General features: G+C 41.9%; 1 protein-coding gene across 2 annotated transcripts; it reads right to left on the reverse strand.

Annotated features, from left to right (window-relative positions):
- Window positions 1-2,542: 2,542 nt before the first annotated feature.
- On the reverse strand, window positions 2,543-15,289 carry GCM1 (glial cells missing transcription factor 1). Of its 2 annotated transcripts, none has more exons than XM_042886305.1 (5): window positions 15,203-15,289; window positions 9,028-9,280; window positions 7,549-7,661; window positions 6,450-6,578; window positions 2,543-3,837 (listed from the first exon to the last, which is right to left on the reverse strand). In XM_042886305.1, the coding sequence occupies exons 2-5, from the start codon at window positions 9,173-9,175 to the stop codon at window positions 3,313-3,315; spliced, it is 915 nt and encodes a 304-aa protein (XP_042742239.1). In that variant the 5' UTR covers window positions 9,176-9,280; window positions 15,203-15,289; the 3' UTR covers window positions 2,543-3,312. The 2 variants fall into 2 exon arrangements, with proteins under 2 accessions (XP_042742239.1, XP_042742236.1); XM_042886302.1 differs by lacking the exon at window positions 15,203-15,289 and adding an exon at window positions 10,607-10,761.
- Between the last annotated feature and the right edge of the window lie 2,328 nt (window positions 15,290-17,617).

Genomic DNA, 17,617 nt, shown 5'->3' on the forward strand with positions numbered 1-17,617 from the left:
AGAGTTCCTTCACTTCCTCCTCTCAAATAGACTGCACCACCTTCTCATCTTCCTCCACCTTTCCTGCCACCCTGCTGTGTCCCACCATGGAGCCACTTCTGCATTTTGTTTGCAATTAAGTAAAAGTTTATGTGGTTTCATTCTAACTCCTTGGTCATAACTATCTAAAAAGCCTCAAATGATGACATTAAGGAGAAGCACAGCAAAATTTCTATGAGTACCAGATGCACAGGGTAGTACACCTCACAGAGGCCAAGAAGAAAGAAAATCATTGATAAAGTTACTTGGATTGTATCCCCCAGAACTTACTCCGCACATGTTTTGTTTAAAATCAGAGAGAAAGCTTTTAGGAGTGTATTTTAGAAAGCAGCCCATTATCTTGCACACAGTATAGCCTCAGTCTGACAATAGAAAGAGGAGATTTTGCATCAGTGGTTAAAAATGAGAATGTCTGATTGCATTCTTACTGTAACTTTTTTCACTTGCGAAGTTAGAGAAGGCTGAAAGAAACTGTGTAGGTCAAATCCCTCTTTGGCATTCCCATTTCCTTGTTAGTGTGACTGATACAGAAGCATTTCTCTTCCTTACAATGATATTCTCAAGATAACAGCATTAAAAATTGGAAGTATCTGGTTGCTGCCTTATATCTTTATCTGATTATATGCCTATATTTCATCTTTAAATTCTGCCTGATTAAAAAACCCCACAAAAACAAAAAACTACCCAAAACCAAAGACAAACAACCAAAAAACAAAAACACCAGCAATACTATATTTTTGTGAGACATAGCTTGGCTGTGTTATGATTCTGAGTAACTTTTCTACAGTGTCTCTGATGAGCCATCATGGATGAAAGTATCTGCTTAGAAGCAAGCACTGGGACTACTTCCAACGAATATTGAAGGCAGGGCTTCCAGAGCTGGGTCCTTGGGAAAGCAGTGAGTGTAGTGCATCCATGCCATGCAGTGATATTCACAAAGCCAGTACAACTGTCTCTGTGTTCCTGGTATTTTCTTCAAATTGCAGGATAAAATGTAGCCAGTACTGTCTTTCACCTCTGATTTCTGTCAATGCTCACAGCTGGGCACAATACCTTACAAATGCTTAAGAGAGGGTTACAGCAGAGAGGTACAGACATTTCTTTTCACGCATTCTAAATATGTTGCGAAAAGCTCTTCTTGGAAAGGCCACACCTGGGACATGTGTCTTCATATTCTGAGCCAAATGGTTATAAAGGTGGCACCATACTGAACCAACGTGTGATTGTACCAAAAAGGAGGGAGCTGCTGCCAGCACAGAAATCAGTGCCACAACGTGGAAAGGTCAAACTGACCTTGACAGCATGCAAATCTGGAAGGCCTTTCTGTGATTACTTAACCTGAGCAAAATCAAATGGTCATCCTGTGTCTCATTTCCCTCCTTTTCAAAAGGCACTTTATCCCTGAGCCTAGAACACATTTAACTTGGAAAATCAGTGGGATACAGCAGTGGGGCCAGCTGTCTCCCCAAAGTGGGGTATAGTCCCAAAGCCTGAGTGCATGGGATCATGAGCAGGAGCTGCATGACGTAAGGTTTGTGGGGGAGAGGCGAGACATATGTCAGGCAGGGTTGGTGCTGGTGTGGCTGGTTGGGCAGCCACAGAGGAATGTCAGCTATGGGACATGCAGCCCCAAGGGATCTGCCTGCCCTTCCTGCATCTCACCTCTCAGAGCACCTGTGCTGATGGCTCTCATCGATTTCCCTTTTACTGTCTTGGAGGTGAAGGATGTTCATACCCTTGACATTTCTTTGAGACACTGATCCAAAGGAGCTTAAAATGCACACAGACTTGGGAATTGGCATGGGATTGGCAAAGTTTGGTGAACTGACCCTTGTGTATGACAGGCTGTCCTATTGTGATCCACATTTAGATTTTTTCCACATAAAAAATTCACTACACAGCCTTTGTTTCACAAACATTTTGAAACATTCTATAAATATAATTTGTTCCAGTCTTGTAAATGTCTTTAAATTCCGCTCTTCACAATGAGAGTTTTCCTATAACCGATGTATTCCCAAGTGATAAACAAAAAAAGATGGAATCTAAAAAGTTGAAAATAAGCAGAAAAAGAGAGACAAATCATAGAATGGTTTGTGTTGGAAGGGACCTTAAAGACTGTCTATTTCTAACCCCCCTGCCCTGGGCACAGACACCTCCCTCCTGCTAGACCAGGTTGATCAAAGCCCCATCCAGCCTGGCCTTGAATGCTTCCAGGAAGGGGGTATTCATGACTTCTCTGGGCAACTCTCTCCAGCATCTCACCACCCTCACAGTAAAGAATTTCTTCCTAACGTCTAGTCTAAATCTACTCTCTTCCAGTATAAAGCCATTTCCCCTCATTGTATCACTATATAAAGTCTCCACCCAACTTTCCTGTAGAAGTCCTTCAGGTTCTGGAAGGCTGATGTAAGTTCCCATGAGAAGACCAAACCTGTTTTGATGGACACCAGATATGCCATGGTCTGAAGTACTGTGCAGTTTTTTTTTATTGCCATGGGTTTTGCAATACTGTTCTCCCAGACTCATCTCAATAAAAATTCATTTTGCCTGGGCATGGCTTGTTCCACAGGCAGGGCTGGTCAAGACTTCCAGCACTGTGTCTGACCTCAGGGGCTGGCAGCATGTGAAGCCATAGAAGCTGAGGGAACCAGCCATAGACATGGCTCCAGACTTGGCATCCCTCAGCTCTTCCTTGCAGAGATGGCAGTGGGGGCATGTTTTGGGGCTTTCTGCTGCGTGGTGTTGGATGGTGGCCCCTGAGACATGGTCCAGAGAGTTAAAACATTGGGAAAATCAGATTGAATTATGGTAGAAAAGGTAAAGAAGCCTTTGCCAAAATTCTCGAAGCTGGGCACTAAATTCAGGCAAGAAAATTCATTTTTGGCACCCTACTTTTTTAAACAAATTAGGGAACTGATATCTCCTGCTGAAATATAGATTGCAGAAGTGGTTGAAACACAGGCTGATATGCAGGAAAGGATGCTGAAGAATTTGTTACCAATGGAAATTGGCAGGAAAAAATAGTGGGGCACCTTCAGTACAGAAATGTGTGAAACTAGGTCAGGCGGTACGGTGCCATGAAATTCTGCCAAGCTGCATGGTAGCAACGAGGGTAGTTTGTAAGAAGAGATGATGACTTTGTTAGATTAATAAAGTAGTGAGGGAAAAGAAAAAAAGTAGAAAGAGAGCAGGCATAAAAGCCCTTCCTTATGTCTAAAAGCAAAGATGCTGCCCATTGGCGGAGGTGCATTTAGAGAGAAAACGTTAACCCAGTCATCGTAATGGGTACAGGTTACAAAACAAGTTGTTGCAGTAGCTGGGGTTCACGCAGCGCCTTCCTTCTTCCACGTCACCACAGCTTCCCTTGAAGAGTGCTGGGAGCTGCTGGTGCTGCTGGTGTGAGCCCTGCAGGCCGGGCCCATGCTGAGGCAGAGGGTATGATGGAGGAGGGAGGCTGTAGGCTGGAGGAGCTTTTCCCTCGCAGGATTCCTCCCCCAGGGGGCCAACACTGGGCCTGAGCAGATCGTGGCCTCCCTTTGTAACCGGCAGCTCACCAGGGATGTGCAGGGGGCTGCTCCAGGCCCGTGTGCACGAGCCACCATAAGCAGGGTGCACCTGGCCTTCCACGTGCTCCGCCGCTGCCATCGGATATGGTGGCTGTTCCACGCAGCAGCCTGCTGTCTGCTGCAGGGAGCTTGTGCTTAAACATCCCCCAAAACTGGGAGGTGGCACACACTGGTCTGGCTTGGAAAGGAGCAAAGGCAAAGCCTTCTGGGTGGGCACCTCACCTGTCAGAGACTTGGGAAAGCAAGGAGAGGATTATTGCAACACGGTCCAGACTAGCAACTTTAACCAAAAAGCAGTGAGTGCATACAAAAAAGGCATTAAATTAACGCAGAGAATAAAGCAGGCACAGCAGCAGGACCTCCTTTTAGAGCAGAGCCAGGGGCATTGGGGGCAAATCTAGCAGGGGCTCTGAGCTCGTGGTTCTGGGCTTGGCTCACTGGCTTTCAGCTAAATTCTGTTTTAAACAAAAAGAATCACTAGATCTCACGTTCACAGCTATCAGGATATACTGAAGGAGCACCTGAAAATGAATGCACTGAAACATTTGATTCCACAGAATTTAAATTATTTCTATGGAGCTTGGAAAATATACAAAATATTATTTTTTAAATGGTTGTTTTGAAGTGTTCTTAACTGACTATTTTTATTATCCTAAAATTATATTTTGGCCATAAACTCCTCTCATAGGAGGAGGGAGCAACACAGTGGAATTATTCTTCTGAGTCATTTTTTTCCCTGGATATTTTGCAACTTCTTTAAATACCTTAATTATTGGATTATAATTGTACAGTATTTAATTCCTGTCAGAATACTCATTCTGGGCTATCATTTCTGATTAGTACTTACAGATCTCTGCTCCTTATAATACTGCCTTTGTGTCCATTTAATTATAGTGATTTTCTGTCTTGTTAACTGCCAGAGTAGAAAAGCTCCTTTCAACTGCTCTCCCCTTACCATGAGAAGAAATTCCAGTGACCTAATTTAGGACTAGCACATCTTCAGCTAAAAATCAGGTGACGCCATAGTAAAAACATCCTACATATCACTTGCTCTATTTTGGGCCCATGTATTTTCTATGGCTCTCCCTCCTCGTTTCTTCTCAAAACATTACAGGCAAATATTCTATGAAGACTTCTCTCAGCTTCAGCAATACCAATTGCATGTGAGAAATTGTATTACAACTGGTCATGGCAAACAAGAATATCATGAGTTATTCTCAAGTCCCACTCTGACTTCATGAAGTCAGGCCAGCTGACAAGTAGGCCGTTAATTAATCAGATAGTTCAGTATTTATTAAATAATTGGATACTGAAGACATTTGTGATCTGTTCCTACTCCTACTAAAATTTGAACTCAAAACAACAGGGCAATGTTGTAGAAAGAGATGGACAAAGACTCTTTAAACATTCAGGCTCAGATATAAAATTAAATAAGCCACAAGACTCAATAACATTTCCTAGATGAAGAATTTCCTAAGTATCTTCCTCATTTCTTATGTGTCCTCCTCAAAAGGACGGAATTAAACCAATATTATGAGAATCATTGTTTCAGTCTTTGTTAAATACTAACATGGAAGTTTATTTTCTTGTGTTCCCACTCACCTGTGTCAAGAGGTCACTGTCAGCCTGTTGTGTGTTCTCCAACTTTCCCATCCCGAGTTAGTATGTCATCATGAGAATCACACCTAAGTTCTGTTTGCTAGTGTCCTTCTGCATATTACTAGCAGAAATAGCTGCACTTTTAAATTCATATTCCATTTAAATGGGTTTAACTTCTGCTGACTTGTAAACTACTCTGTGAGCTATGAATTCCCCTCCTCCCTCATGTATTTTAAGGAGTCCTTCTGCATTTGGTCCAGTTATCTTTTTTATCTGTTGATGAAAGGGTATGAGCACTGTCCTTAATGCGGGGCTGGGGAGGAAATGCCTCCTCCAGCACTTCAAAAGACAAAATGCATATAAAGACGAGTGGCATACAGGTGGGTGTAACGCAACCTTTGCAAGGAAAGTCACTAAATGCAGCCTTACTTCTCTATCTTCTGACTCCATCAGGCACACAGGGGTCTATAGGACCTCTGTAGCTTGTCTTTCATAAGAGCTTCCACTTCCAGCTGCTTGGGCAGAGATTTGTAGATCTGCCCTGTTAATGACAATTTGTTTTGTCCAGATACCACACTCAGTATATGACAGAGATATAATATGGGTAATACTACACAGTATTTATGGCATTCAGAAATTAAATACTACACTCCGTATGCACACACATACACAAATAGTCCTCATGAGCCCAGTTATTATCAAAAAGATGTTCCAGTTTTTATGTTCATTTGTTAAATTTTCTCATATTAAAAGTTAAATCCATCTAAAACCTACTAATATTCTCCTTCGATGTCAATACAGAATTGACTAAATCCTAATTACTTTATTCCCAGATTTGTTTATAAGTTATTTCATTTCTGGAGATGCACTTATACTTGTAGGAAAATTTTCTAGAGGCAACTTGTGCATTTTTAAAGAAGGAAAAAGTTACGTACATACCACTAAATAAAATGAGGCCAAGAATTATTTGCAAGCATGAGTTATATGGATAAAAACTGTGCCAAGAATGATGTGAATAGTGACTTGATAGCCCTCCAGCCCTGCCTCCAGCCCAAAAGAGGCTCTGGACTGGGGAATGCCAGCAGTGGACTCAGGACAGCCCTGCTCCTTCTGTACCTGACAACGGGGGAATGAAATGTAGAGACATAAAACCCACTCCCACCCAAAGACAAGGTTCCTCATAGGAAGTGTCTTGCACCATGGATCCCTTGCCCTGCAATTTAATTTGTTGATAATAGAAGTTACCTTGATCTCCTGGAGCTTTATTAGTGTTGGAGAAGGTGGAGAAAAAGCTGCATGCGCTTTCTGAATGGATCTCCTTGCTTCTGCTTCTAGTTTTGTTTCTGGACGTGGATGGTCATGAGCGCCTTTGGACTTGAGAAAGGAATTGCGATATTTACAAACAGTCTTGTTATTAATCTTACGGGAGTAGGATTTTTTTGCAGAGGCCAAAAACATACACATGGCCTGTTTTAATGCTTTGTATTTAATAAGACTTATTTAATTTGAGCTCAAGTAACAAGCAGATGACTGCTTCACTGATGAAGTGCGATAGGGCAGAAATTCCCTTAAATCGTGAAGCAGTATACCACACTGACAAGCAGAGGAGACTCCCCACACTGGAGACCCAATTAAAGCCACAAGGTCAGCTGGCTACATTGTCCCTGCAGCTGTTATCACCCTTCTTGGACGTGTTTAGCAGAACATTAATTTCTATTAGCTCCCACAGAGATTTAGTATTATTTAACCTGCATGTAAATGAAAGAGAACTATAAAGACTCAGAAGACTAGAAGGCAACGCAGTGTGTGTGGTACTAAACTAGGTCTATGGCTTCCAAAAATAGTTCCAATTATTTAAACATTGGATGCATTGTTTTCCAGGTATAGGTTGAGTATAATGCAGAGATGGTATTTTTCATACATAATCCCTTGGAGTAGCATCATGTCTACGTAAGGGTTCCCAGCAAGGCTGATATAAAGTGGCAGTTCTGATTCTTTGATAATTATTTGTTCCCTATATATGGTGAAAAATACTTGAAAATCAACAGGTTCTTGTGGGAGCGTAAACAGAAAAAGTGCTGTGAAACTATAGAAGCATAGAGTAATTTAGATTGGGAAGGACCACTGGGAATCTCACTCATTCTCCTGCTCCAGCGGGGATGCCCTCAGTTAGATTAGGTTGCTTGGGAACTTGCACACTCATTGTGAAAATTTTTGACCTTACAACTGCATTGTTATCATATTCCATGACCCTTATTTGTTGGAACAAGAAAATTTCCTTAATCAATACATTAAAAAAAAATATATCTTTAATGTGCATAACGTAAGGTAATTTTATACCAACCTGAAAAAATATGAACTTGCCTTCATGCCTCCAGAAGTTGGTGACTGGGTAACCCCCATGGCCTCGGCAGGAAAGGAGTCGCAGGGGTCCATTGCAGTTTGGACAGCATTTCCCTGGAGAAAAAACAGGGGGAAGTATTTCCTATGTAATGCCAGACAGGTAAATCCCATCTGGTACAATGGTTCACTTAGGGATGGACTGCCACTTCTATTTTGGGGCTTAGAAACTGCACTGAGAATAAATATGAAAAAAAAAAAAAAACAAAAAACAAAAAACAACAACAACAAAAAAAAAACACATAAACATAAGCAAACAAATAGTTACATTTATTCTGTTTCATTATTAAATGTAACTAGCAAAGACTATTTCCACATTTAGTATGGTCAGCTAAGAGCTTTCACCTTCAAAGGTCTTAGCATTTTTCTTTCAGTTCTTGAAAGTGCCTGGAATGTCAGGTATGGTTCTTTTGGATTTTTCTATGGGACGTCTTTCTGACCTCAGTGAGTGCTCCAGTAAAAACCTTTCTTTAGCTAAAATGTTAATTGGTTTCAAAAAACAGTAGCTCTATTGAGGAATACAGAAGATCTTGAAATACCTAAACGAAGGATGTGTGTCCAGCTCATTTTCTCTGTTAGTACCATCTTGTCTCTGGCAACGTGGCCATGAGGCCTATCATGGAATCATAGAATCGTAAGGTTGGAAATGACCTACAAGATCATCTGGCCCAACCATCCTCCCATCACCACTGCTACCACAAGCACTAAACCATACCTCGCAGCTCCTCATCCAGACACCTCTTGAACACTGCCAGGAATGGCGACTGCACCACCTCCCTGGGCAGCCATTCAGTGCCTGACCACTCTCTGGGAGAAAAAGTTCTTCCTTATGTCCAACTTAACCTCCTCTGGTACAACTTGCAGCCATTCCATTGGGTTCATTTTGTTGCCTGGGAGAAGAGGCCAAACCCCTCCTCACCACAACCTCCCTTCAGGAGGTCATAGAGTGCAGTGAGGTCTCCCGTGAGCCTCCTCTTCTCCAGACTGAACAATCCCAGCTCCCTCAGCCTCTCCTCATAAGACTTGTTCTCTATTTGCCAGCCATTGTAGTTAATGAGCACTGTCTTTCCTGCAAGACTTCCCCAAGTTACTCTTGGGCCCATGAAATAACACTCAGGTCAGCAGGGCCTGAGAAGGCTGCAAATCAATCTCAAGCCATCTTCCATCAGAAAAAAAGAAACCAACACATACAATCATAGAATATCACAAGTTGGAAGGAACCTCTAAGGATTATTAAGCCCAAAAGGAAACAAGCAAACACACAACGCCCTCCAATATGAAGAAATGTGAAGTGCAGTATTCTAAGAGTTGCATTTGAGTACAGGAATGGCTGGGTAACCCAAAGAGTATCCTCCATTTTGATTTGGCTTATGTGGTTTCACTTATTAGCTGCCACGTAACGAGCAGCCATGCCCATACTCACGCTGTTGTTTTTGCCTAGCTTTGTCACATATGGCTGGCCTCAGGTAGATCTTCCTGCCATCCAAAGTAGAGCAGTCATTGCCACAGACCACCACCCCAAGGCAGGATTTCTTTAAGATACGAGAGTTGTGGTTGTTGGTGTTTCTCATTGCCCAGCTACTGTGGTGCCTCTGAGCATTTTTATCCTCTGAGCTGTAAATATGTTTTACGTAGGAATCTGGCCATTCCTGAAACCAGTCTGTCTGTCTCACGTCCTGAAAAGAGACAAAAAAGAGACAAAACATTAGGCTAAAGGAGGGCTCATCTAACAGCCGAGCATGGCCTTCTGCTGGGTTTCTCCAAGTCTGGGTCACTCCAGCACAGCAGCAGCAATGTTGGTTGGCAGCTCTCTCTGCCAGAGAGCATGGCACAGGGAAGGCAGAAAAAATGAGGCTCCTCACAAGCCCCAGAGAGCCAGGAAGGGCAGGCCAGAAGGCTGTGGGTTCTGCCTAGTGCAGAATCGCTCCAGGGGACTAAGATGGGGTACCTGTCATAAAACAACACATGCTGTTCTGCTTTGCCCTTCAGGTCATGAAAGTAGCATTATTCTGAGTCATCTGGCTTGATTTAGCTCAGCTCACTGGAAAAAGAGCAAATACTGAATCAAAGTGAGGCTATTTGCACATCTGCAGGTCTTTCATTCTAGATTTTTGGCCTAAAAGTGCCATGGAAGTCTTCCACAGTGATTTTTTGAAGTCTAAAACCAAAGGTCAGGTTTTATTTTCAACACTGGCGAATGAGCAGAAAAAGCAAACAAAAAAAACTCCAGAGGCAATACTGTAAGGAACAATAAAAGAACAAAACATCTCAGTGGAAAATAGAATAAGACAAATAACTAATTACACAACTCTTTTATTGCTACAATTAACACAGTAAAATGTAATAAGCTTTAAAACATGAAGCATACCCTCTGATGGTGAGGGAAAAGGTTGATCATAATAAAGGTATTAGAGCTTTACTTAAAATTGCTGTTCCCAGCCACTGAGAGCCATTATAGCAGTAAGAATATGAACTTTGAAGATAGAAACTGCTGAGCACCCTCATTTCAGAGCATAGAGAAAGGTATGGAGGAAGCCTCCAGGCTGAATGCAGGTGAAGGTGACCTTGGGGAAGGAGGTGGCCCGGGACATGGAGGCTTTGGGCGAGCAGCAGTGAGACAGCATGGAAGAGACTGAGATCAGGTAAGAGGGCTGGGTTGGAAGGTGAAGGACAGAGCTGGATGGCAAAACAGCCTGGCAGGAGGAATCTGGCACATACATACTAAGATGTCTTTGAAGATGGCATTGAGGCGTCATGAGGTTTGAGGTGTGGGGTGTCACGGGTTTTCCATGGAGTACATGGGTATGATTTTTAGGTAACGGGACCAGAAAAGGATAGAAAGACCATATTACTGGATATTCTCTAGCCCTTCAAGCAAAACGTAGTCCTATAGCTCAGGGTGACAAAGAGCATAAATGCAATGAGGCATAGATGAAAGAGAGAGTTCTGAAGTGGAGAAGACCGATCAGAATTGGGTAAATTTCTAAGATACAGACACATACCTGGGGAAGTTTGATGTCATTGATATCCCAACTTGTCATTTCTCCATTTTGGGACGCAGAGTCCTCCTGCTTCATAGCAACATTGTCTGCAGCCTTCAGCATTTTTGAGATCCTTCCTGAACTTTGCAAGAAAATCTCTACCAGCTGCTTTTGAAGTTGTCAGCACTCTCAAGCAGTTTACAACCAGGAAGCTGTTTCCCAAAGCAAAATGATAGAGAGGCTGCTCATTAAAGATAAGAATCAGTGTTCTTCTGCCAGAAAAACTTGTTCCATTAAAAGTTTTGCAAGCCAGCAGTGTAGTAGAAAGTACAGCTTAGAGATAGACCACGATGTTACAGAGGCATGGTGAATAGCAAGCAAACCATGCTTTTGTCTGTGTTATTTTACTAGATTTTCTCTCTCACTCAATCATGTAACTCTGTTGACAGTCTTCTCGTACACGAGATCCCACTCTGTCTCTCAGTATTTTCACAGAGCTCTTTGAGTCACTGCTCATTTATTAGATGTTTCACATACAAGATGTGACAAGGGTGAGAAGGAAGAGTGTACTACTGCATCACTCCAAATGAGATGGCTCTCAACCACTTCAGAAACTGTTGGCATCTGAGAACTTATCAACTGCACGAGGGAAGTGTGGAAAAGGAGGCTGGGCTACCTGCACGTTTGGCACCATCGCATGCAGGGCTTTGTGATGAAGCCAATTCTGAGAGGGCACCACAGGTTCAAATGAGATGTTAGACAGTAGGAGAGAGGGGTATTGCAGCCTCGGAATACAAATGGAGGTGGGAAACATCAGGTCCTCAGCTATTTCTATATTGGATTACAACAGAAATGGAGTTGGTAGTCAGGACAAACAAAACATGAGCTGCATTGGAAAACCAGGATGAGCGTACTAAGTAAATAACTCTCAACTACTGTGTGCTCTAAAACATGAAATGAATTGTTACCTAATCCAAAATGGCAGTCCCCCTGCTTTTAAAAGAACTTTTCAAAATGAGACATCTTAGAAATTGACTTCTAATTTCCGCCTTATTAGAGAGAATAATTTTTTTTATGTTATATTGATAAAGATAAAAACTTAATTAAATATTACCTTAAAGTGTAATGGAAGACAATGATAGCTGCATGATATTAAGCAAAAAATCCCAAATTTACAATGAGTCACATATATCGAGCTACTGCTGGCAAAGGCTGAAAGAGTAGCAAAAAAACGTGAGTAATAATTACAGGAAGATGCAACATATGACTTTTTTCATTACTGTTTATGTAGCTTAAATTATTACTGAGATTCTCAGCTTGATAAAATATGAGTTCTGAATTGGTCTTCTTCAGTTTTTCTCCTTCCCTACCCCCCTTGTATTTAGAAGGGTAATATATATACAGTACTTATTTCACAGAGGCCTAAATTAACTCATGGAAGTGACTGAGAGATCCATACAGGCAGTTCTATAAGCGCAGTGCATCAAACAGAAAGCAGCCCAGACTGTTACACTGCAGAAAGCTTTAATGGAAGGACTACACTCAGCACTGTGATACTGCCAGTTGTAGAACAGCATCATATTTTTTTGCTTACAATACTGTGCAGAAAGATCAGTCCTTTCCAGAAAGAGAAAGGGCTCAGGGCACACAAAATTCACAAAAGCTGAACTTGTTCACTATAAAGAAGACAAGCAACAGCCCGATAGACCCTATAAATTCTGAAATCGAGAAGGGTGCAGAGGAAGCAGGGGGTGCTTCTTGTTGCAACTACCCAAAATCCTGGATGGCACAGAATAAAAATTGACAGCTTCAAAAGAGAAGCAAGGAAACGTTTGTCATTCACTGTATAATTAATATCAGTTGATCTGGTGATGGCTATTTCTTCATTTCCCACGTTGCTTTGGATCCTTATGTTATAAGTACTGCTGGTATTGCTGCAGTACATCATGAAGATCAAACAGATAAGACTGAAAAAAAGATAGGAAAGAAATAATACACAAAGAAAGATTTGCTCTTTATCCCTTCTATCTGTGTACCATCTGAAATTCGTTAGCATACATTTAGAAAGATAGATCCCATTTTTTACAGCTTACAACCGTTCTTCACTAGCAAGGATTATGCTTTTTTGTATTCTCCTTAGAAGCGCTTGGTGTTGGCTGCTGTTAGGAGCAGATTTATGTATTTATAAAAGAGATTATGTGTACTACCAAGCGTCACAGTATCCAATAGCTTGAATTGATTTTAATTCAATGTAATCCGCAAGTTCTTGTTTGAAAGAGTAGCCTTTCAAACCAAGACCACAGATGAATCATGCGAGTTCTTCAGCCATCATCTGTGACAACAGATCTTGGTCTGGAGCTGTGAGCAGCTTTTTGCAGCCTCACAGAGGAGTGCCCAGCAAGCAGCCACCTCCACATGAGCTGCTGCTGCCTCTTGTTTGGTGCCAAGCACTGATGCAAGGTGAGAGCTGGAGTGCTTGGATGGAGGCTGCTGCAGGGTAGTCACCAGGTCTGGCTTCTTGCTTGTGTTATTCTGCTGCCACACAGAGAAGTGTTTCTGTCACTGCCACCATCAGAGATCCGGTCTCTGGTGCCATCTGTCAATGATGACAACCCTTCCTTGATCTTAGGTGCAGACTGAGGCCCATTCCATGTCTGAGTTACCTTATCCTGCCAGTGGTGCCTGTTTCACTCTCTTCAAAGCCTGCGTTTGTGTCCCACTTTCAACCTTGACAATGAAAGATTCTCCTTGCTGCACTCGTAGGAGCTGTTCTAGCCATAGCCAGATGATTTCTACCAACCTAAGCCATCCCACGTACCTTGCAGCCAATGCAGATGTTGGCCCTCGCTGCTCTCTCGTCCTCCCTTGGTCCTCCTTTCATTACTGCTGAGTGCAGTGCAAAGAGCTGACAGCACAGTACTAAGATGCTACAGATACTCCTCGTGAAATAGTTCTTTAAATTGACCGGAAAATTTGTTTTCTTTGACTTCATTTATTTATTTTTTTTTTCCAGTGACATTCAGCAGACTTTAAAATACCAAATTTGTCCACAGATTCATCATTCTCATTTGATCAACTGTGGCAGCAGGATGGAGCAACTTGATTAAATTCCCAGACACGAAGCATAAACTTTCTAAAGGTAGACATGTCAATGGTAGTGAGGAAACAGTTAAGGTCCATGCAAAATGTGCTGGAGATGCTTCTTATTTTGTGGAGACAGGTATTTTGTCCTAGGTGGCTCCAACATGTTCCCAAGTAGCTGCCTTTGTACTTGACATCGTCTGAGGTCTTATACTGCGTTCACTGCTCAAGATTGCCAAGAGACAAGTGAAGGCTTCTCCACTTAACAGCTTACAAAATTGTTTTCCAGTTTTTCCTTCATGTCAAGAGAAGGATGTTTCAGCCTGTTGCAGTGTTCTCATTTTTCATTTTCCAAAGCACTTTCCTGGCTCCTTCCAGTAGGTGGGTGCTGGTGTAGGCATTATCTACCAGAGGTCCTGCCGCGTGAGCTTCATGCCCACACAGTTGTGTCATATAGCATAAATACCTTTGCCAGGCATCTTGGTTTGCCCTCTTGAGGATATCAGTGTTAATCCACTTGTGGAATAGCTCCCAAATGGCATTCTCAGCTGCTGACCCGGGATGGATATGAATTACTACTTAAAGAATATTATGAATAATACAAGAAGAATATTTGGAGACGGAGCTCTTTTTTGGGATCTCTTTGGGGTGCTTGAGTCTAGAGTTTCACTGTTTGTCCTGATAGTTTTTTATTAAAACTTTGAGCTCTAATGCTTTGACAGTGAAGGCCAGCTTTCTTATTAGCTTTATTAATCACCTTAATTTGTTTCTCTTACCACATTAGACAGTCTGAAAAGCAGGTGATGTGACTGGACATCTGATCTACTCCACAAGGGAAAGCTAATTCACAGATGCACAAATAACACGGTAATATAATTGCATTAATATTAGGATATTTTGGTGGTAGAAGTCTGAATCTTTTATTGTTTTGCTTGTGTATCTTGATAGCTTTATAAACTAGTTCTCCTGTTTTCCTTTAGGTTCACAAATTCCCCTACTCTTACTGAAATAAGTGGCTTCTGTGAACTACCCAAAGTTTTAGTTGAAATGCTTTCTGGAGGCCTTACACTCATATGTTGTAATAGCGAGTGACAACAACATTTTAATCTAGTGAAAAAATGGATTTGTTGCATGGACATTGTGATTATTTTGCTAATCTTCTCAGTCTAGTACCTTCATACATACATCTTGATTTTACATTCAGTTTCTCATCTGGTGTTTGTATCTGGTGCAAATGCATTTAATTTCTTAGTTCTTCACAGCACGAACATTACTTACAGGCAAATCACCTTATGGATTGATGCTTACACCTTGAACATGGTCCTATTTTCTTCCACACAGTTTTGTATTTTTCCCTTTTCTTAATCTTAATAGCATCTGTTTACTAAATGAGTTGCCTTTCACGTTGCAATGCTATAGTGTGATGGAAAGTACAGCGATAAGAGTAGGATGGCAAAGTCCTAGGCTACAGCAAAAGAAGACAAACCCAAATACAACAGTCATAGACACAGAAACAAAGGAAGAAAAACTTCTTACCTCTGGAATGCCTCAGATAGGCAGGGATCTTCAGCAAGATACACTTCTTTCACTGCCAACCCTAAAATGAGGTCTGGGAAGAGATGGATCCTACCTCCACCCCTTCTGGTCACTCAGCAGCACTGCATGCACCTGAGCTCCCCTTGGTTGGCCCTGCCTTCCCGCCAGGTGCTCAATCACTGCTTCAGGCTGTGACTCAGCATTTCTGCTACAAGTGTCCAGGTACTTCAGAAGAGAAATTTGGTATGTCATGATGATTATCATCTCTGTTCTCTGTAGGAGCTGGCTCATTTCTAATATCATCTCTGACAGCTTTTTGTTTTCTTTTCCAAGGTCAGATGGAGTATCATCCCTGATAAATCCAGCCTCAGCTATAGATAAGACCAAAATAAATTCCTATCAGTTATTCACACCTAAGCTTCAGATCAGCCATTGTTGCTGACATAATCATCTGCTTAGTGATCCAATGGACACACACCATTCCAGTTTCTACAGACTACATCTTGTTATGGATTCATGTTTTTGTGCAGAAATTCTAAAGCTTTGACAGATTTGTTTTGTTGTATATTCTAAAATGAGTGGAACCTTTCCACAGCCTGAGCAATTGGAGGAACACGCTGTAGGAGAAATAGTTTCCTTCTAGTTGTTTGCTTCGCCACAGGGCTTAGTTTGTGTTGCCCCTGGGAAAGCAGAGCTTCTCTTCCAGTTGAGCTCCTTTTGATATGTAAGAGATTGGTGGGAATTAGAACACTGATAAGAGATCAGGTCTTTTTCAGCTTTGGAAATGCCAGATTATGTTTGCCTATCTATTTGACCCCAGATCCTGTGCCTGTAGCTCTTAGGAGAGAGGCTGCCAGCTGTGAGTGCAAGTTCAGCAGTACAATATAGCCTTTGGAGAAGCTTTCTCTTTCATCCCTTGAAATCCCTCAGTTCCCTCCATGTGCCTCATTGGCTTCATCTCATCCAACTAAAGCTGTTCCAGTATATATGTTTTCCCCTTGGCCTTTGCAGCAACCCCAGCAAAGCTCACTGAAGGCAGGAAGACTAGTAGTCCTGGATACTTGCTATACTCTTTAGTTCTGACCTTCCCTTTTTAGACTCAACTAACTCAGTTCCATTTGCAGAATAAATATTATGTTGTGAAGCCCTCAAGCAACCTGAATAAATTTCACTGAAATCTGAGTATATCTCTAGAAAACAACATAGATGGTTGGGTATTGGAAGCTGTACAGGGTACTCTGCCAGCGTTGGTTGGCTGTGCTGGATGTAGTGGTATCTTTCACTCTTGCATCACATCATGAAAAGGAGAGCGTCCCTCTGCCTTTCCACCCAATTTGATGGATGTCTGACCAACCTTGCTACAGAAGTCCATCCACGCAAGCAGCACAGTATTGCAGGCTGTTCTGAATCTGCTTGTAACAGATCATTACCCTGTGTTTGAGACTAAATACAGCACAGTTTCCAGCATATCTAATAGCAGAGTGCAGCAATTTACTGGCAATCTGATGACATGTTCCAGTTATGGCTTACCTATTTGCTGTCATGCTGATGCACAAACTGCAGTGGGAGTTTGATAAGAATCACTGGCTTTTCTTACACTTTGTTCTTAGCACAGAAGAGAAAGACTGTCTCTCATTTTCTCCGTTTTTCACTTATCCATTTGTTCTTCACAAAGAGGAGTTGCAAGTGTTTTTTTTTCTGCACAAGCTATTGATGAATTGAAACCCCTGGATTAAAGCCACTGCAGCCTTAATAGTTCTTAATAGCTTCATAGCTGCAGTATGTGAGGGCAGTGCTGTGCAGCCCTTGTCCCACAGATATGGGGAACCTGCTGGTGATATTGGAATGGAAAAACAGAGATCAAGAAAAAAGGTATGCACAACCCATGCTTTCTTTTGCCAAATCTTGCTTTGCCTTGAGTAAAGAATTCAGTGCCTGCAATTCCTGATGGATTCCTATTGTAGACGGCCTCCTATTGCCCTAGATGCTGTGCACATTTTGGCCTTCTCCTTTTGTGCCTCCCACAGCACAGTTGATATGTCAGGAGAGTCAAGAAACATATTTCATGGACAAGCATTCTTCAGTGAAAATGTGACCTGTTGTTTCTAGTAAAGTGGTGTCCATTATTGCTAATACAGGAAATTCAGGTCTTGCTATGAAAGGCAGTGCAAAGCTGAGAAGGATGGCAATATAGCAAGGAAGAAAGGACTTGATGCAAAAACTATACGTACATGTATAGATGGATGGATGGACTGGGGTGCCCATAGGTAAGGTCTAATTCTGATGAAATGATGTGTGTGATGCTCAGTGATGATGGGTATTTTGTTCTCTTTGCTTTCTTTAGAATCTCAAGCTGTTAAAAAAATGTAGAGTTGAGGACAATTTATATAAAACGGACACCTACACATGTCTGGT

This window comes from Lagopus leucura, unplaced genomic scaffold, assembly GCF_019238085.1.
Source record: "Lagopus leucura isolate 7727_CA_CO unplaced genomic scaffold, USGS_WTPT01 Super-Scaffold_73, whole genome shotgun sequence".
NCBI lineage: Eukaryota > Metazoa > Chordata > Aves > Galliformes > Phasianidae > Lagopus > Lagopus leucura.

Excerpts from the sequence above, each read along its gene's own strand:
- GCM1 (XM_042886302.1), bottom strand. The coding sequence starts at position 10,708 with ATGCTGAAGGCTGCAGACAATGTTGCTATGAAGCAGGAGGACTCTGCG. Across the intron at positions 9,281-10,606 it reads ATGACATCAAACTTCCCCAG|GACGTGAGACAGACAGACTG; the intron begins GTATGTGTCTGT and ends GTCTCTTTTCAG. Across the intron at positions 6,579-7,548 it reads GCAAGTTCATATTTTTTCAG|TCCAAAGGCGCTCATGACCA; the intron begins GTTGGTATAAAA and ends TCCTTTCTCAAG.